At 39.5% G+C, this 21142-nt stretch overlaps 1 protein-coding gene across 3 annotated transcripts; it reads left to right on the top strand.

Annotated features, from left to right (window-relative positions):
* The first annotated feature begins 2537 nt into the window (after positions 1–2537).
* Positions 2538–20522, top strand: usp48 (ubiquitin specific peptidase 48). Of its 3 annotated transcripts, none has more exons than XM_041951292.1 (28): positions 2538–2666; positions 3156–3293; positions 3827–3947; positions 4127–4268; positions 4940–5067; positions 5530–5654; positions 6763–6871; positions 8088–8221; positions 9322–9407; positions 9680–9859; positions 10044–10181; positions 10381–10530; positions 10945–11145; positions 11862–11973; positions 13749–13891; positions 15065–15139; positions 15299–15423; positions 15827–15949; positions 16048–16109; positions 16392–16502; positions 16877–17007; positions 17149–17255; positions 17385–17492; positions 18467–18649; positions 18934–19059; positions 19195–19243; positions 19369–19395; positions 19778–20522. In XM_041951292.1, the coding sequence occupies exons 2-28, from the start codon at positions 3160–3162 to the stop codon at positions 19798–19800; spliced, it is 3153 nt and encodes a 1050-aa protein (XP_041807226.1). In that variant the 5' UTR covers positions 2538–2666; positions 3156–3159; the 3' UTR covers positions 19801–20522. The 3 variants fall into 3 exon arrangements, 2 of the variants coding, with proteins under 2 accessions (XP_041807226.1, XP_041807232.1); XM_041951298.1 differs by having other exon boundaries at positions 2544–2581; XR_006007306.1 differs by lacking the exons at positions 17385–17492; positions 18467–18649; positions 18934–19059; ... (1 more) ...; positions 19369–19395; positions 19778–20522 and having other exon boundaries at positions 16882–17007.
* The last annotated feature ends 620 nt before the right edge of the window (positions 20523–21142 follow it).

Here is a 21142-nt window from a genome sequence, read left to right as displayed (position 1 = left end):
AGTGTCAGTGAGCAGACGACATGCTGCATTCAAAGACTGCAGGACACTGCTGCATGCGGGTTACAAAGCCGTCCTCTTTCTGTAAAACTGAAACACGGTCTGTACTGCTCATTTAGTTAACTACAGCTCGTTCTCCTCTACATTTGGAATGATGAGCCTGTCATTATTTGTCATTGATTTAGCAGATTAATACGTATCTCAGACAATATCTCTCTCTTTCTGTCAGGTCATGTGTGAAGGCATCTTTTCAACCTACCATATTCATAATGATTTGCATCTCGTTCGGAGGACTTCCTGCTGCAATGAAAATATCATAAATTGTCATCCTGCATGTCATCCCATGTACATTGCATGTTTTGTTCAATATGTTTTAATGATATGCGACAATTCAACACACTGGAAATTTTGCCAATAATACATTTTGGAGGGTGATGTTGTCTTACATTAGCTGGTGTAGTGAAACAAGCCCCTGTGGAAAAAGAATGTGAGTCGTACGGAAAATAATGATCATTTTCTTGACTGACTAATGTATCAGTCAATTAACTTTCTGTTAAGTCTACAACACAAAAGGTTCAAAATAATGGCACATCTCACTTAAGCTGACAGAGTGAAATCGTTGTCTTACTGTAAGTGCAGCAGTACCACAAAAATCCATTACAAGTCCTATAATCAAACCTGAGTGAGTTTAACTAAGAAAGGAGGAGGACAGGAGGAAGAAATAAAATAGTAAGAAAGGTGAAAAGAATGAAGGAAATGAAAATGACAAAGACATTAAACTCTTAAACATAGGTAGGCAGATCACTAAAGAATATATTCATTCAATTTTACAAGATTAAATACTGTTGACAATGAAAGCCACCAGCTAAATGAAATAAAGGGAAAAAGAACAACTTTTGGAATATATTTGGTGAAAGCTAAGTCTCCAAACTGTAAATAATGAATTTGAGTGAAAAATACAACAATATTTTACTAAATTTGTTACTTTTCACTTTGCTTCATTTCTCTGACCAACAGTCCAAAGACTTCAAGATTTTTAATCACAGCAATGACATAAAACAGAAAGGCAGCAATCATCAAACTGGAGAAGAAAGAACAAGCAAATGTTTGGGATTTGTATGGCAGGATGATAAACCATTAATCAGTCATTGAAATGGTCATCCATTAATTTTTGTTCGATCAGTTTATCAGTTACTTGACTAATTGTTTCTTTTCCCTTCTAGTTGAACCACTTTGAGGCCTGTTCATTAGTATATATCAACACTGATATTTCCAACATTTTTGATAGGCATCAGTGCCTCGTCAGATTTAATGTCATGCGAAATCTTTTACTGTTATGTTGACCATAAGTCAACATTTGTAATCATTAGGAAAGAGATTCCTTTATTTTGGAATCTAAAGGACATGGCAGGCCAAAGCTTTTTTACACCCAAAAGAATTTATAGCGCAACAATCCCCTTTCTTTTGCATATGTTTACAATGACAGCTGAAATTTAGAGGGAAAATCATTTTAATTATTACAATAAGCAACTAATATTACAGACACTTGAACTAAAATCAACCAAGGAACCCTAAGAAAAATACCCCCAAAGCTTGCAGGTTGTGTGAGTTCATGGCCTGATGGCCGGACCTATAAACACATTTACCATCCAATAGCATTGCAGGGTTAAACAATAGGACCCACTGACTATCTAAAATAGTCTAAAAAACAATTGACGATTTTTTGTTAGTATAGCTAAAACTGAAGTTGTAATTTTGCAACAGTGGGCATATGCAGCCCTGCTAATGAGCAGTTCACTTACTACAGTTAAACTTTAGGCTAGATATGTGTGTTACCTCATGAGTCATTAACATTTTGCAACATATGTTCTAACATGGGGGTTGCAATGCAAATTTCATTGACATGTCATGCTCAATGACGATAAAGAATCTTGAATCTTGAATCATAGTCACCAGCCTGAAAGGAGCTTCATACGTCCTTTGACTTATCAGCTTTAATTATGACCCATACAAACCTAGACTTCCTCAATAATTATAAACAGCTCACTGAAAATACAAAATGCACACTTCCTTAAAATTACAGTCATGAATAGATAGTACTGGGCTTAAAACTGTATCAGCACCAAAGTGGACTGGAGAGCTCCACCTCAGGCGAAGATTTAATATGAACTGCTAATGTTTTATTATCTATCTATCTATCTATCTATCTATCTATCTATTCATCTATTCTTAAATGTATTTCAATGTTATCTTTATTTTTCATTCCAAATCATTCCTCCATATTAAAAACAAAGGTAGAATTGGACGTAACACGACATGAATAGAGAACAAACTTTAAATGGAAGTAAAAGGCAAGGTAAAAATATTTACTGTATAACACATATGACACAGAATGTGTGATTCTTGGGACCACAGAAAGCAAAGCATTGAAGAGCTACTTGTGATAATACGGACAGAACAGAGACCTCTGCGGCCTCCTCGTGTGTCCGTTCCTCCCTCCAGTCACAACAAAGAGGCGTCGCCAACGTCACTTTCTGACGTCGTGTTGATTTTGAGCGGAGAAATAATTTATTTATAAACTGACGTAAGGGCGCTAAATCTAAAATAAACCGTGAATAAAATGTGAAAATACATAAAATATTTTGGTGAAGCAGCTGCACGCATGAAAGGTTCGATAATATTTGACCTTAACACAATAAACTCGTTACGTTAGCGTCAGGTAGCGTTAGATGGAAAATGCAGGAAAATTACTTGCTAACACCGGTCGACCAGCTACATTTTTGCTAGCTAGCTAGCATTAGCACGAGGGTAGTCCTTACTCTTGACGTTACCTTGCAAATACTCTGTGTCGTGGTTTATTGTATTTCAACTCTCTGTGTTGTATTGCTGCGATGTGTGGTGTGATATGCACACTTTTTAAATTTAATAGGGTAGTGATGGAACTACTAAGCTAGCTGGCTAGGTTAAGTAGCACAACATAGCTAACGGTAGGTTGCTTCGTAAGAACCAAGCTATGACCTGCAAAAACTTGTTTAGCCCCTGTTAGCCGGCTATGTTAGCATTCCTGGAAGCAGTTTGGCAAACGCTAACGTTAGGCCATTGAAGTGTTGCCTTTTTCGACTCATATATCTGACCGTGTGATCAACGTTACATCGTAGGATTATGGCGCCCCGCTTACAGCTGGAGAAAGCGGCTTGGCGTTGGGTGGAAACGGTGAAACCAGAAGAAATCAGGCAGGAGCATATCGACCTAGCATATCGCGTAAATCTCCCGGCCTGCAAGAGAGGAACCTGCAGGTACAATGATAATATTTCTTAACAACATGCCTCTGTCGTGTTAGCATGTGCATTCTTTAAATACCAGTAGTAGACGTTAAATGTTAAAGTTGAGGGCTTAATGCTCAGCTCCGCAGAGGACTGCTACTGTGCATCATACGTCTGATTGTTTTCTTGCTTGTGGACAAGCCTTCATAGCATGCAGAGCAGTTCTGTAGACTTTGTATGAAAGGTCATGACGATCCTCTCCACTCTTCAATTCAGCGTACCACAAAGTAGCTCTAATATACCAGTTTGTAGGCATCACAGTAAGCACTAATTACTACAGTTGAAATGTTACTGAACTTAATTTTGCTCTCGGTGGCTCCGAACTGCATATAAAAGGCTAATTTCAAAGGGTATATATCTTTGTATTAGGGCCACCATTAAACTCAGTTAGCTTTTCAGATGGAGTTTGATGACTTTTGTCTCCACACAAGAGGCAGAAGAATTGAGGTGTTACTTCTAAAGTAGGTACTGGAACACTAAGGTTAATGATATAACATGTTTTGCAGGAGGAATTGCAAAGGGAATCCCAACTGTCTTGTCGGCATTGGTGAACAGGCGTGGCTTGGGGAGATTGATGAAAATGCTTTCCACAATATCGATGACCCTAATTCAGAGCGTCGAGACAAGGTATTTCTTTAATTGGCCGCACATACTTCAAATTGTTTACTCACCTGTCTATTCTCCTCATATCACACATCTTTTGTTGGTGGACTACTGAAGTCCTGATCACAAGCCCTGAGATAGAATGCTATCTTAAAAGACAGTTGATCCTATGTCTTTCTCTCTGTCTCTTTGCCCCCCTCCAGAACACATTTGTTGGCCTGACCAACCTGGGTGCAACATGTTATGTCAACACATTCCTGCAAGTGTGGTTCCACAACCTGGAACTGCGTAGGAGCCTCTATCAGTGCCATAATTCCAGAGCACAGGAACACAATATTAAGTCTGGTACAAATGAAAATGAAATACTTCTTTTGTTTGCTGTGTTCTCAGTCAGCATATATTGCCAGTTTTGTGAATTACTGTTTTTTCAGAATACAATAACATTGTCCAAACAAATATAATATCCATTAGACTGTTGACATTTTTGCACAAATTGAAGCAGAAAACACTCAAAAAACAAAAACTTCCACCAGTACAGAACAAATGTCCAACTAGATGTTATACCCAAAGAAATCATCAACATCCATTTATATCAAATTTATTTGGATTATAATTATTTTTGTGAACCAGTAAATATTCAATGTGTTCCACTGCCAACTTGATTGAGTTGTGCCAAAGGCCCATCTCTCCACAAAAATTGTAATCAGTTTATAAGTTCTTTATTAACTTTGCTAACAGACGGACAAACTAACTAGTTACTGTGTTGTTGGAAGTAACAGTGAACTAAATATCACTATGTTGTTGGTCTTTCATTTGTTTGCACATCTGCAGTCTTTAGTTTTTCCTTGAATAATTTCACATGATTGTTGTTTAAAATGATTTGACAGAAGCGAAGGCACACATACATTTTGGCTAATGTTCGAGAGTGACAGAGGCTAGCATGAAACTGCAAATTCATACTTTGATTTCTCTATAGGTTTTTACCTTTTCGTATGATGAATCTCTGTCTTTTTCAGATTATGAGCCTCAGTCCATCTGTGAGCACCTACAGTATCTGTTTGCACTCCTGCAGAACAGCAACAGAAAGTACATTGACCCTTCAGGGCTGGTCAAAGCACTGGGCTTGGACACAGGACAGCAGCAGGTAATTCACTCCATGAAACCTCCCATAATTTTAACCCAGACATACAGGGCTGGTTTCACAGTTTCAAAGATGATAGTGGATATATATTTCTCTACTCTACCATTTTCATGGTTTCATGGTTTTTCCTCGTTAGAATCGTGATCAGAATTGTTTCTCTTCTCTGTAGAGCTGATGGTAACAGTGTCTCAATATGTAAATGGTCAAAAATGATATCCATCAGAAGTTACCAGAGACCAAAGTGATGTCTTGAAATTTGGACAACCATGAAAAAAACTGATTATGAACATTTTTGCTGATAACTTTTTAGATGATCAACTACACGATTACCCAACTTATTAAGGGTTACAGGAGTACATAGCAGAATGAACACAGAGAATGGGAGCTCCTGCATGTTTATTAATGGTTAGGTTTTTGAGACATGGTTTCTTTACATTACATTCAATTCAAATCTTTCATTTTCAGGACGCACAGGAGTTTTCAAAGCTTTTCTTATCTTTATTGGAAGACACACTGTCCAAGCAGAAGAACACCAACCTGCAAAATGTCATCCAGCGGCAGTTCTGTGGACAGTTCTCCTACGTTACTGTGTAAGACAACTCAGGACTTAAACCCAACAGTTTATACTTAAGTGAAAAAGTGTCATATGATAAAATTTTGGACATCAGAGCTCTTCAAATCAAACAAATCATAAAGAGAGTGTGATATTTTGGTGAATTAGGAAATTTATATTCACCTTAGTTGTGAGGAAGAATGGAGAGAATAAGAAGGTGGCCAATATGTCCCATTTGTTGTACACAGGCGATAATAGGATAATTCTGGCTTGTCAGGCTGGTAAAGGAAACATCTCCCAACACTCTGGAAGGATGTTTTTGAGCATTCTGCCATCTCCCACCACATTCTTGCCAAGGCTTTTGCATTATGTCCTGTGACTTATTGCACAACTTGTCTTAGCGGATATGAACTTTAGTCTGTCACCTTGGCAGCTGCAGGGCGAGGCGAGGTGTCACGTCTTGCCTCATATTGGTGGTAATTGAATAAGTTGGCCTTTCCATTTTTCACATTAAAATTCAATTCAATTCAGTTCAGTATTATTTATATAGCGCCAAATCGCAACCAAAGTTGTCTCAGGACACTTTCCATATAGAGCAGGTACAGACCAAACTCTTTATCTACCGAGACCCAACAATTCCCTCATGAGCAAGCACTAAAATAAGTCATATATTTGATTTGATCATGTCAGAGAATGCAATAATATGGAAGACAGGAACAGTTACACTTTCGCAGAGGGGACATTTTCCAGTTGCTGAGAGAGACGTGCAGTTCTTTCCTAAGGAGAAGTCATGTCTGATCAGATGTGATACGAGTCAGAAGTGAGATTAGGTTAAACAGCCATTTATTGTTGTTGTGTCATGTTAATGGTACAAGTAAGATACTAGGTGTTTACTTACTTACTATTCAGAAGACTTTTTTGGATCGCGACCAGAATTATGCAGAGGCATACAGTAATTTTTTGGTTGACTTGATTTTTATGAGAACAGGTGCAATTACTGTTATTAAGTATTAAGACAGAATGGAAGGTCAAGTTAAAAAAATAACTAATAATAAAATAACTGAATTGACAGAATAATATTAGACCACACACAGAGCCATCTATGCTGTGGTGGAATTTTTTATCCTGGTTTGGTTGTTTTTCAGTTGTAACCAGTGTGGAAGATCATCTGCACTGCAGTCCCGATTCTATGAGCTGGAGCTGAACATCCAGGGCCACAAGAGCCTCACAGAATGCGTCACAGAGTTCCTGAAGGTAGCTTTCATTCCCTGCCACACTAAATGTCTTAACATTTACTCTAGTAAATCATATTTGGGATGGGTATTTTGCCATATTGAATGTATCAACACTTAATAGCACAACAAAGGGTGAAGACAGCAGTTTCGGACACATAGAACATAAGTCCATACGCATAGACACATTTAAAACTGTGTCAGTGTCTGTGTAGAAGTATGCCACTGAATATTGTGTTTTCGATCAGTGCAAGGAAATACCTGATATGAACCGAAGGGGATTTTTTGATAGAAGCTTATTTGGATCAGTAGAGCAGCATGATTGATCAAAATATAGTCATGATCTCAATTCCAGCTGCTATGCGAGGTGGGCAGGACATTGACATTAAATGATTGTTCATGTGAATATAAAGGTGAAGTCAAATGTAGTGAAAGAAAATACTTTTCAGGAGCAACAAAAATATGTGTCAGAGTCATAGAAATCCAGTGACAAAAACACTGTGCACTCTGCTCTGTGGAACTGGATTCAAAAGTGATAACGATAGTCAAAAGTACCACTACCCACATTACTTTCCAAGCAAAGGTATCATCACAAAATGTTTACAACCACCTGGTATGTCTCACATTGGCCAGGAAAAGCCATTGGCCTACCACTCAAACATCTAGCAGAGCGTTAAAAATGTTATTGCAGTTAGCCAGCACTGCAACAAACAGATTAATGCTTTACTAAACAAATCTAACTCGATGCTGCAGCTGTTTGCAGCTGCTCTAAGGTAGAAACTGACTCTAATGTCGAGCAGCAGTTGAAGCAGAATTGCATAATATAAACAATTTTGAGGCCATGGCATTCTGATTAAGCTGAACCATGGAATCATACGTGAGCCTGACAGTTTGTTTCTATCAGTAATGACTTTTGTCTGAGTCTACAGAGTGTTTTATTTGTTTGTTAAAAAACGTCCAAAAGAATTGTGGGAGAAAATAGTGATCTCAATTCTGAGTAGTAAAAAGTCTTTATTCTCAGTTTCAACAGAATCATGTAGTCATGTGAGTCACTTTATATAAAATTTGCTGCACAAAACAGAAAACACAGAATAACATTAAACCAATTCACACCTGTACAGCTTGAATTGGAATTAGATAGTTTTGTGTGTGGGTCCCAAAGTTAAATAACTGCATCTGACAATGTCTTGACACATGTTGATTTCACAATAGTTACCCCTCACGTTCCAACTTTGCAGGAGGAGAAACTGGATGGGGAAAACCGCTACTTTTGTGAGAGCTGTCAGAATAAACAGAGCGCCACCCGAAGGATCAGACTGCACAGCCTTCCTCCAACCCTCAACCTGCAGCTGATGCGCTTTGTCTTTGATAGGTCAGCAATCTCTTTGTACTGCATTGTGGAAAAAGACGTTAATAAAATATACTGTTTGTTATATCACTTTAGCAAGACAGTATATTCTCTTATTATATACGACAGGTCAAAGTGCATTTTGGTCACAGTCACCATTAACTAGTTGCTCATTAACATGCATATTAGTAGCATATTGGCTCTTTATTAGTCATTATAAAGCACTTGCTAGTGCCTTATTCTGGGGATTAGGGGGTTATTGTTACTAGGTTTAGGGTTAAGTTATTAACATTGTAATTCATGTACAACAGCTTCCTTTCTTTGGTACATTTTTTTTAGAAGGATAAACCCCTTGAGATGAACCACCTCATTTTCAAGAATCGAGCTTTAAATTTAAAGGTACTCACTCAATTTTTTTAGAAATTGGAGGAGCAAAAAAAAAAGATGTTTAGTATGTCTTAGGTTATACAATGACGTATAGGGAATTAAAAAATGTTAGAATGACGTGGCTCAGGAGCTAAAGTGGTCGTCCACCCGTCAAAAGGTCAGTGGTTCGATCCCTGGCCTCATGTCAAAGTATCTTTGGGCAAGATCCTGAACCCAAAATTGCTCCAGATGCTGTGTCATCAGTGTGTGAGTGTGTTAATGCTCGTAGGTGGCCACCACGGTGTGAATGTGTGTGTGGGTGGATGCTGACTTGTGTGAGTGGTCGTTAAGACTAGACTAGGCGTTATATTAAAACAGTCCCTTTACCATTTATAGTTTAAAAAATGCATTTCAAAATAAGTAGCAACCAGTGACAATGTTTTCTAGATTTAGGTGATTACAATGAAGCGAATGATACTTACTATCAATTAGCAGTAATTAGGAGGTTATTGAAGGAAAACTCTTACTTAATGGCCTAGTAGTTGTAGAATATGGTCATGCTGAATAGGGCGCTTTATAATGACTGATGAAGAGCCAGTATGCTGTTGATATGCATGCTAATAAGTAACTAGTTAATGATGAATAAGTCTACCTTAATATAAAGCGTTGCCTGCTTTTTTTTAACAAAGACAAGACAAAAAATGATGCTATTAGTGTTTACTGTCTACTGTTATGAGAACAAACTGTGTCTTCTTTAGACAAACAGGCCACAAGAAGAAGCTCAACACATTTATAAGTTTTCCAGAGCAGCTGGATATGGGGCCTTTCTTGGAAGGAAAACAAGGTATTAGTAATATGAATCTCTGAGACACATACACACACATTCTTTGGTTCTTTGGAATTGGGAAAACAAGAATGAAATTTTTAGTAGTGCTCAGGGGGGCAAATGTCATCAACAGTGTCAAGCCGGCCACCTACCTATGGTGGTTGGATCTGTATTAGTATTTTCTTGGTAATACACTGCTTCTTTGTCTATACCCCCCATCAACAGGAGACATTTTTTGTTGATGACTCTGTGAAAATGAAATGTATTGACATTCGGCACTGTTTCTCCAGACCAGAAGTTGGTTTATGAACTGAGTGCAGTGCTGATCCATCGAGGCATCAGTGCCTACTCGGGCCACTACATTGCCCATGTGAAGGATGCTCGTACCGGCGACTGGTACAAATTCAACGATGAGGAAATTGAGAAGATGGAAGGCAAGAAGCTGCAGCTTGGCATTGAAGAGGACATAGGTGAGTAGTACTAAAGCTGAAATTTTCATCTGCAGTCAAGAAGCTTATGTGTTGCCACCATGATGATGCGTAGGTAAAATAAAGAATTGTAAATTAAAGAGTCTTACCTTTTACCCACCTGCAAGTCATGTCTGTAAATGTGTACACTTTGTCATAGTTGTTTCTCTTTCTTCTTGGTCCCTAGCTGAGACGGTGAAGTCCCAAACACGAAAGCCAAAGTGCAGTAAAGGCTACCACTGCTCCAGAAATGCCTACATGCTGGTATATAAGGTCCAGGAAGAGGAAAGCTCAGATCCCTCCAGGACCAATGTCGAGGTGCCAGGTGAGTAGCAGAACTGTAACTTCACACAAAACAAAGATGGCCATCAGACTAGGAAGCAGCAGCGATAATCTCTGGCTTCTATCTTTGTATGCGTCGAGGAATCAAGACTTGCCTTTAGAAATGTGTTTTAATTAGAAATATACAACTGGTCCATGTTGCTTTGTCTGATGGTTTCCTTTCCCTCTGTCCTTGCTGCCAGCCTTTCTTCAGAGGTTGGTGGACCAAGACAACCATAAATTTGAGGAGTGGTGCAGTGAGATGGCTGACATGAGAAAACAGAGCGTGGATAAGGGCAAAGCCAAGCATGAGGAGGTGAAGGAGCTCTACGAGCTTTTACCCGCAAGAGACGGTCGGTAAAAACATTCCCTATTCGCCCACAGTCCACTTAACAGAAGCACTAAAGATAGTGTACATGTTTGATGTGACTTTCAGTTCAAAACATACTAAAAGTACAGACAATGTAATCAAGGGGCAGCCAAAGGAAGGGGGTGGGGGCAAGGTATTGCTTAATTTGTACAACAGTTCCCCTGTCTGTGGTAATACTGCTAGTACAAGACAACATCCTACTGAACCAGGATGAGTCACTAAGGGAGTCAGTTGTTGATTGGAAACTACCAATTGTGTTTGATTCCATACAATTTCTATACTCAACATGTGTTTGGTGTGAAAGGAACAATATACAAGAGACAGTGTACACAGAATAATGGATTCAACATGTGTCTGTGTCTCTTGTTTGATGTGTTCCTCTGCCTTTCCATCACAGGCGAGCCCTATGAGTTTATCCCCCTGGACTGGTTGAAGAAGTGGCTGGACGATTCCACTGCCACAAAAGAAATCGACAACTCTCTCTTCTTATGTTCTCACGGCAAACTACACCCTGACAAGGTGGGAGACTCCAAGAGGGTTTCCCTCCAAGCTGCTCAGCTCTTCTATGAGCGCTACAGTGGAGGGCCGAGACTGGATGGTTAGTCAAACAGAGGATGTGGTCTCCTCGCAACTCGTGACCTTCTGTAAAATGTAGAAAGATTTAGTGCTTCCAGTTCACTATACTATACACAGAAGTAGGTGTCATACCGATCAGTTTACTATTCTAAAAATCCTGAAAATCATCAGGACATAAATAACCCCAAACTAAACATGCTGTGCACAATCCAAAGACTAATTCTTTTATCCGAGCCTCCAGTCCTTTTTATCAGTGAAAAGATATGCACAAGGTTTTTGGTTTAGAATGTGAGCATATATGCATGGTCAGGGTAGCTCATGTGTACAAGCTGTTCACTATTAAAAATATGTGTGTGTATATACACACTCACTCAAGAAAAGTTTGCAAATGTTAATACAGAAAGGGAGGTAATGTTAAAGAGGCAGAAACCACAGCGTAAGGAACTGGTTAGTTGAAAAGCGTGTATGTTGATCGATCAAATTCTTCACTGCAATGAATCAATCACTGACAAATCATTAACACCAGCAGTTGACTGAAATCACAAAAGGAAAACAGTGGTTGAATTTGCTTTTCTGTAGTTCTGTCTTTTGAAGAAATACTCTTGTTTGTAGTCAGATTGGAAATTAGCACTCAAAACACATCTCACAATCCGGAAATATTTCTCATTCAAACTGCTCCTGAAACCACAAACTTTGTGTTATACCTGTCACATACCCTACTTTTCTTTGTTTGTTCAGGCTCCTCTCTGTGTAGAGAGTGTGTTGGCCAGCGATGCAGGGTGCTGCGGCTGAAGAACCAGCTCAATGAGGACTACAAGGAAGTCTCCAACCTGGTCAAACGCACACTCAGGTGAACACCCTCAGGATAAATGTTCGGTTAATGGATTGTTGTATTGTGCATCATGTAAAGTTGAGCTCAAATGATATTCAAATAGCTCCTCTCAGACATGCACCCCTTTCTCTTAATCTGATGGCAATTCGCTGTCAGATCTGAAACATTTGGTGTTATTGAATACAGTGAGGTTAATGTAAGGCTGTAACAGAGGCACAGAGAGAGAGGGATATTAAATTCATTCAGGTTGAGGTCACTGTGTAGGTACATTCAGTTTGCAGGCATTCATCGTCACACACATTTTTACAAACAATACAAATAGTAGACAAAAATGATAAAAGTGCTCAATGCTTCAATAATCAGGATGTCAAAACAGAAAAATAACAACAAAAAAACACTAAAATAAATAACCACTAGAATGACTAAGGTAAAATGCAGGTCAAGAAAAAGGAAATAAATAAATTAACAGTGCTTCTGTGGCATCTGTTCAGCATTGCTACTACTTGTTCATCTGAGTGATGGCTGCTGGAACAAAGCTGTTTTTATACCACTTTGTTCTACACCCTGGGACAATAAACCTCCATCTAGAAAGACGCTGAAATACACTCTGCAAAGGGTGGGAGTCGTTTAAAATTGAGCTGGTTATCTGCTGTCACTGTCTGTCGTACAGGGATGATGGGTTAAGCTGTGACACCTATCAGCCTACTAGACCATTTAACAGTTTCATTCAGAGAGTTTCTGTTCTTTAAACAAAATGATAAAGCCAATTCAATAAAAGCACAATTGAATAAGGTAATTATAGTTTTATCAGTGAGGAAATCGGACAGTTTCCTTCAACCAAGCAAACACTGGTGTCCCTTTTTGCGCACAGCTACACAAATTGCTTCAAGTTCAGTTTTAAGTTAATTATTGTCCCAAGATATTTGTAAGATTGCTCACATTCCACTGTCTGACCCTTTATGGATGTAGCTTTGTGTGTGCACATGTCTTTTAAAATCAATTATTATGTCTTTGGTTTTACATACATTTACGAAGCTGGTCTCATTCCTGGCCAGCTAACAGGGACAGAGTCATCTGTTTTCACACCTGCTCTGACTCATATTTGTGTAGACATTAAATAATGGGGGTGAAAGCACACACCCTTGTGGGGAGCCAGGAATGAACTTGATCAGACATTTGATTTGTGTCCTGTTTGTACAAAAGTCAGGTTAATTACTCAAGTTAATTAAAGAGTCACACACTGTTTAACAGCGAGCTTCTTTTTCTGTATGCTGGACTTTTTTTTTGCCACCCATGGCTTTACTCCATGCATTTCCAGTGTTCATTCTTCCCAGCTGTATGGATAAGGAACTGAATAACCAGCAAACCTCTTTGCATTAATGTCCTGTCATTCATTGTTTTTGATATAAGAATGAATCACACTCTAATAACATGAAGTGATAAAGGTTTAGTGAAAATGTGTCTGTAGTTTCACTGTTTGAAACGGTGAAGAATGTCCTCATGCTCATGATTGCCATTAAGGCCTCAAATTATGTTTTGAAATCCAATCTATGAGAGAACAGAAAACTGTCTATCCTTGCTATCATAACTTTTCTAACTCAGCTCAGTGTCACCCTCCCTGTTATGCAATGTTACATCTTCCATATCTGAAAAGGGTGAGAGGTTCCAACTTAATTAGGGGTGTTTCAGAAGAAGATGCAATTCCTCAGTAAGAGAACAGTCCTCAAGGGGCCAATACAGAATCGTTATCTAATGTAATCACGGGTGTTTATCACCCTGTGTCTGTGTTTCAGTGGTGAGGGCTACTGGGTGGGCAAAGCATCTCTGCGTAGCTGGAGACAGTTGGCTCTAGATCAGCTGGAGGAGGATGAACACGAAACAAAGCACAGCAACGGCCAAACAAATGGACAGGGACCACACACCACCGGCAGCAAAGGTGAGAGGAATGGAAGTGATTTTGTTTCTTCGTCTGTGTCATCTGTCAAACAAACAGGAAACAGAAAATTGTGTCACACTGCCGCAGCTTTTCATTGCATCATTGTAAATTGATTACATTTGGCTTTAGGAAGATTTGTCAGGAAAAAAAATAACTTGTCGGATATTTTACCTTAAATGACTGATTAAATGATTGGTGATAATTTAAAAAACCATTGGGTTGTCTATGGGCATTGACCCCATTTTGGAGCCAGCCTCAAGTGGCCAATCGAGGAACTGCCGTTTTTGACACTTCCATGTTGACTCATTTTTTCAGCACTGTAGATTGCTGATAAGGGGTCACCAAAGTTAAGACAATTCATCCTGAGAGGAGTATGAATGTGTGCACCAAATTACTTGGAAATTAATTCACTAGTTGTTGAGACATTTCACATTGGACCTCATTGTGGTGCTAGGAAGTCAGGGGATCACCATAGTCAGCAGGGTTCATCCTTTGGGAATCACAAATGTGTAATTTTCATGACGATCCATCTGGTAGATGTTAAGATATTTCACTGATTAAGTAAAAACTTTGAACTGCTTACTGTAAGAATTAAAGGATTTTCAAAGTCAGTAGGATTCATCCTCTGGGAACCATCGATACCAAATTTCATGGCAATCCATCCAATAGTTGTTGAAATAATTCGGTGCGGACCAAAGTTTTTTATTATATTTTTATTATATATATCATTTATAGGGCGCACCGCATTATAAGGCGCATAGACAGAAACTACCGTACTGTGGTGTCTGGGGTTGCGTTATGCATCCACTAGATCAGGGGTCGGTAACCCGCCGCATGCGGTTCCTTCATCCCTCCGATGCAGGTCCTGAAAATAATTAATGAACATTTATTTAAAATGTTTTAGTTTATTTTAGTTTGTTCGTTTTGAAACAAACGCCGCGCGCTCACAGATGACAGCTTATCCTGCGTAAAGATGCAGATGACGGCACGCAGAGAGCGGAATGCCCTTTACACTTTTACCACTGTTACTTCGGCCTCGCCCCCTGACTACAGAATCGAATCGATTCTGAATCTCAAGAATCGGAATCGAAACGATTCTTGAAATCTGAATCGATACCCAGCCCTACTCTGGATAGTGAGCATTAACATTCTTGGTGTATTGTTTCACTGTAGAGTTTGGCCCAGAGCTTTCAGAAGGCAACGAGGACGAGATGAAGACTTTCAATGAAGACATTGTCTGCACTCACGGTACTGTCCCATCATCAGCATTTAGAATGATCTTAGCAAATACTTTTAACAATGACAGTGTACAATTTCTAAAGAAAAATGTGTTTTGTGGCTACCACATATGCATGCATCATAGTTAATAGTTTAATTTGTTGGTTCTTAAATGTGTTCCTGGTGTAGGGAGTCTGAGTATTCTTGAGACTGAACGGAAGCTGGTATCACCTGAAGTCTGGACCAAGCTGAGAGCATACTTCCCCAAAGCCCCAGAATTCAACCAAAACCAAGAGTCCTGTCAGCAGTGCCTGGTGAGCAGACATTGACAAACCATCTAATGTAGCAGCCCACTGAACCTCACTTGCATCTTTGATTTTTTGTTTTCATTTTTGTTGGTACCCCTGCATGTGTATTATTTTTCTATGTCTAAGCCTTCATTAAAATTGTAAGTGTAAAGGTGGAATTACACACAGTGCACAGCCATTCTGCCACACGTGCTGCTAGTGCAGTTGACTTGTAGCCCAGACTTGGATGTCACCACTTTGTAGTTCCACTACAACACTAGACGGACATTAAAAGGGTGTAACCTTCTTCCGTATCTACTGCTGTGCAACCACGAATAGCTTTGCAGTGGACATGGTTTAGCTAGCCGTGTGTGTGATGTGAACCATAGCATTAGTTGTGGAAGTAAAGCTTTCCGTCTTGTGTGTCCAGACATTAGAGCAGGAAGAAAAGGACAATGAGGCAGTCAGTAAGATGATGGCCCTGGACCAGAAGAACCAACTGCTCAACCTCTTCCATGAGAAGAACCGGCCAACACTCACCAAGTGGCCTCAGGTAGACACAAAGCCAAGCACCAGTCAGTCATGTTACCGCTTTACACTAATGTGGTTTTTGAAAAAGGCAAGTTGAGATTGATCTTGTTGTCTCTCCAGGGCACAGATGTACTTTACATAGTCCCTCTTTTCTTTGTGGATGAGTGGAGAAAATTCATCAGGTATGTTTGTTTCAACATTGAAATGAACAAAATGATGTTACTGTGTTTGTTGTCATATTGTTAAAATAATGTTTGACTCTGTGCATTAAAGAATGAGGTCAGCCACCCATAAAAGGTGTTAGTTTGGCATTAACATCATCTGTATGTTATCAGTAATGAAACCTAATTTTGAGTTTGTATTAAGGTCGACCCTTTTAAATCTGAGTTGGCCAGTCCATTATTATGTTGAATATGACTGGTAGTAAATGGTAATTTTTCTCCCATCTGTTTTGCACTTTCTAGGAGGCCCACTAAATCCTCTCCAGTGTCTAATGTGGGCAACACTCTGCTGCTCTGTCCCCACGGAGGCTTCATGTTCACCTACGACTCGCTGATTAATGGAGATGCTCAACAGTGAGTTCTGCTTATTTAATTGACCAATAGCTGCGTTTATTTAAAATAAAAAATCCAAAATTTTAATCCAAAAATGTATACTTCTGACAGAATGAATAAGGAAGTGGAACACTACCCATTGTCACCCACACTAAACCCAAAACCCAGTGAGACAGCATTGGCCTGAACAAGCAGAATGACCAGCTGTTGTATGATCAGAAAATGGTCCTTGTTTGTCACAAACTGGTCAAGTCAAATCCAAATCAAACAAGATGTGCAGCTCTTAATTTAACTGGGAAGGTTACACGAGTAAAGTGAATATATGAAGGACCATGAGCTGATGTGACTGACTGGACGCTGCTGTGGTCTCATGTTGTGCTGTTTGTCCTGCACAGTATAGCTCTGCTCTGGCCCAGTGAATGGGAAGTGATCAGCAGACTCTTCATTGTAGACCAGCCAATCTCCATCCACTGCCTCAAGCAGACCACATCCAGTGGTCCAACGACTCAGTACACAACTCAGCCTGGTAAGAGTGTAACGTTAGAAAAAAATGGTTCACTTCACATGTTCATGGCTCTGATTTAAGATGTGTATTGTAATGCACTTTTTTCATATACTTAAAGTATATATATAATATTGATATATATGTGTGTGTGTATGTGTTCAGATCTGTGTTGGGAGTGCAGAGAGAGCTTCCTTTTCCAGCAGCAGAGGGACCTCAGAGAGTACACCCAAGCAACCATCTACATTCGCAAAGTCATCGAAGACAAGCGGGTATGAAAAACAAGGCACACTGTAGCTCATCCAAGCAGGGACAGAATGTCTCAAACGAGATCCACGGATCTCCCATCGTTGACACTGAGTCTTAACTGATTTTGTGTTTTTATGTTGTCCCCTGCATAGATGATAAAGGAGGCAGCTCCGGAACTGAACGCCAGCAGCTCCGAGGCAGAGGAGGAGAAGGAAGAACATCCAAAGGTGGATGGAGAGAGAGACCCAGACTTCAGCCAGGTAAGTCCATTACCACAGTGTAGCTGTGAATGAAAGGATGCTGCCACACATCTATCACACACAGTATCAACAGGCGAGTACTGTCAGAACTAGCTGCAGTAACAGTAGTTAAGGCAACTAAATACACCCTAAATAAAGTCAAACCTAGACACTCAGCACATCAGAGTCTTCAGGGACCATCCACCATATGACTGTCTGTGATTGGGCTACAAAATCACATGACTGGTTGTGTTGTCTTGTGGAAAAGCATCTCTTTTTCTTGTTGGTCTTTTTTCTTATTCTTTTTTTTTAACATTTTCTTTTAACATTAGTGTAAAACAACTTAAATGGTGAAATTGTATCAACAGTCAAACAGTTGGACTAGCAACAGACAGTAAAAGCAGTAGAACTACTAAAAGTAGCTGTACATACAGATTGCTTTAGGGCATTCAATCGTTCGCAACTGGACCTCGTCAGTTTGTCTTAGAAGACGTTTCGCCTCTCATCCGAGCAGGCTTCATCAGTTCGTACGCAACCAGACTAGATAGGACAGCTCTAGTCCAATGCAATGATGTTAGGTTCAAGTATTTATCCCCTGAGTGAGACCAACCCACAAAAACAAGAATGGTATCACTCTATTGCTCTATTGTGAGGCAAACGATCCCCCCATTTTAAGGCGGGGTGGGGTGCAACCCTTTGGTGTCAACGACAGTCGTTAGCCTCGTTAGTGTCCCATTGTTGTCTAAGACAAACTGACGAGGTCCAGTTGCGAACGATTGAATGCCCTAAAGCTTACAATGACCTGGATGAATGAGAATATTCACAGGCATGTTTCTGTACATACAGATTACATTCATGTTTATCATTGTTAGTTTTATCAAAATATTCTGTTTTGGGACACTCTTAAAGGTACAGCTACTTTTTGTGTCTAGCAGAGATGAGGAATAGAGGTATCTTTTGTTGTTATAGCTCATAATCACATTACTTTCTTTCAGTCAGAAGATGGTGCAAAGCGGCTAAAGCTGAGTGACAGTAGCGCAGCATCATCAGCTGTTGCTCCTGTGACCAATGTGACCAAAGTAGGTGGAATCAGAAGAAGCACCCGGCACAGGAAACTTAGAGGAGAGAAAGCACTCATTGTTTCAGCTAATCAGACACTGAAAGAGCTGAAAATACAGGTGAGAGCTCCAAATTACCCAATGCAGCACTGGACTGCTGGATACAAGCCTGAAGCATTTAAATTGATGATGAAAAATTAGTCATTTATGACATCTTGAGGATGAATAGAGTGAAAATTGTTCACATGAACTGGTTGTTACAGAATCCGTTTGGAAGCCCTGAACCAGAAGTGATACTGTAATAATGAATTGTAACAGAAGTACTGTTAATGTTGTGATTACTCAACATGTAATGAGAAGTCTGTATTCACACAACTGACTCTGCTGTGCTTCTGACCCTGTAGATTATGCATGCCTTCTCTGTGGCTCCGTTTGACCAGAACCTCTCCATTGATGGAAAAAGTCTGACAGATGACTCAGCCACACTGGGCAGTCTGGGTGTCATCCCTGAAAGCATCATCTGTCTTAAGGTACTTCTACCTCGATTTTTACATAGAAACTTTAACCACTGCAGCTTTAATCTGGACTCCCATCACATCATCTTGATGGTGAATACAAACATTATCCTTTTAATCCAAACCATTTTTTCCATTGTTTCCTTGCAGGCTGATGAGCCAATAGCAGACTATGCTGCAATGGATGACGTCTATCAGGGTACGTGGCATTACGATCGACCTCCACTATAGCTGCTACATTACCTTGATTTTTATTTATTTATTTTTTTTACTTTTATCATGATAATACTGTTTTCTCATATGAGCTGTCGACTTCCTTCACAGTGAGAATGCCTGAAGAGGGATTTAAAGGTGAGTGTACATTTTCTTCATTTGCTTTGAAAGGGATTATTTACCATGATGCATTAAAGCTGAGGGGACGACCCTGATAATCAGACTATATTCACCTCATTATTCTACTTCAATTGCTGCACGACATGTAAGATGTTTGCAGCAATTGAGCGGTGTGGAACCAGGCTACAGAAGGACGCACAGTAAAGGGAGCTGATGGGCACTAAACTTTAGCATAGTATTGTTATGTGGATCTCGCCTCCTCGTAGAATTTCCAGTTCACACACTCACACACACAATTTATTCTTGTGAAGGATTGTCATTGTGATGTGTTGTCATTTTTTGTGGACAGTGTATTTTGGTTCTGATGATTTGATCCAATCATTTCTGTCAATCTCTGCAGGCACTGGGCTTCTCGGGCACTGAGGAAAGCTGTGCTGTTGCTATGCTTGAATTGGATGGATAACTGATGGAAATTTTAAAAAGGCTTGAATTTGTCAAGTGTCCATATATAAATAAGTGCTTTAATTTGTTTTTTTACGTTTTGAGTAGGCTTTCTTTAATAAAACTGTGACTTTGTTGCAAAGCCGCTGTTTTTCTCTACATGAGGTTAGCTGGCATTTGATATTTAAACTTCCTAATCATTCTGAAGGACTTCCTGGTAGTGCTTCTGCCTGACTGATAGAAACAGGTTGAGGAAGCTAGGTGGATCTATTTTATTCTGAGGCTTGGCTTCAGTTAACTTCTACTGTTACTCAAGAAAATGGGCTTTGTTTTTGACTCTTAAATTATGGCAGAAGAAAATTTCAAGACAATGTTCTTTCTTTCCATTATGTGGAAGCTTGTGTTCTCACTGCAGAGTTTTCAGGTTTGTCAAAAGAATGCACGAGTAACTGTTAAGTATTACAAATATAACTGCTCTTAATGTTAGAACATTTATTACCTCTACAGCAAATCTATATCCATATACTCCATGTGGCATTTAGAGATACATAGCTACACGGTATGTACATATAGAGGCTGATTCCTGCAGAAGTTCCAGCAGTGCAAACCTCGAGAGTTGGAAGAAAGAAACAGAATGCAAGCAATGATATGTCTTGTTCTTTTCACTGTTATTTCCTATGGACAATAAAGTTATTTTCAAAGCACCTTGGCCTCACACATTCGTAATTATTAAATGCAGCTGTTTGCCAAATAGAAGGTGGTATTTGTGGTACTGTCTTTATTATTGTGACTCAGGGCATTAGCATTCTTTTAGTCATATCAACACCTGTTGAAATGTATTCTTAGTGTAGTCGTTAAGTAGTCTCTGTGCCAATAGGCTATCACTTCCACTGTTGAAACTAATTTCCATTCCAAGCTTTCCTCTAAATTGCTGCTTAAAGGACTGAGGTGGTTGTTCTATGACAGAATCAAATCAAACCAAAGATATATTTGTCATCCTCCTCTAACAGCTGTTTTCCTATCTCATTACCAAGTGGCCATGTCCTGTGGATAAGGTCTGCACTGTAGATACAGTATGATCGAGTGAAATGGAGGTGATTACCTCGGAAATATTTGAAATTCTACAATGGCATCGCATTGTCTATACATGACTTGCACTGACAACAATAGAGACAACAATTTGTTGATCATTTGTAAGACTGGACTCAAGTAGTAGTTTTCTTTATATTTCGGGAGTTTATTGCAGAGCGTGGACAGGAGGCAGAAAATAAGGGAGAGCTGCAGCGAGGGTCTCCAGCCGGACTCAAACGGGACATTGCAGCTC

Source organism: Chelmon rostratus, chromosome 2 (assembly GCF_017976325.1).
Source record: "Chelmon rostratus isolate fCheRos1 chromosome 2, fCheRos1.pri, whole genome shotgun sequence".
In the NCBI taxonomy this organism is placed as follows: domain Eukaryota; kingdom Metazoa; phylum Chordata; class Actinopteri; order Chaetodontiformes; family Chaetodontidae; genus Chelmon; species Chelmon rostratus.
This window is presented reverse-complemented; position numbering and strand designations above follow the sequence as displayed.

Bases quoted from the DNA above. Each gene is read 5' to 3' on its own strand.
- usp48 (XM_041951292.1), top strand. From the start codon at position 3,160: ATGGCGCCCCGCTTACAGCTGGAGAAAGCGGCTTGGCGTTGGGTGGAA. The intron at 9,408-9,679 runs GTATTAGTAATA...CTGTTTCTCCAG, and splicing joins TTTCTTGGAAGGAAAACAAG to ACCAGAAGTTGGTTTATGAA. The intron at 17,008-17,148 runs GTAAGAGTGTAA...GTATGTGTTCAG, and splicing joins TCAGTACACAACTCAGCCTG to ATCTGTGTTGGGAGTGCAGA.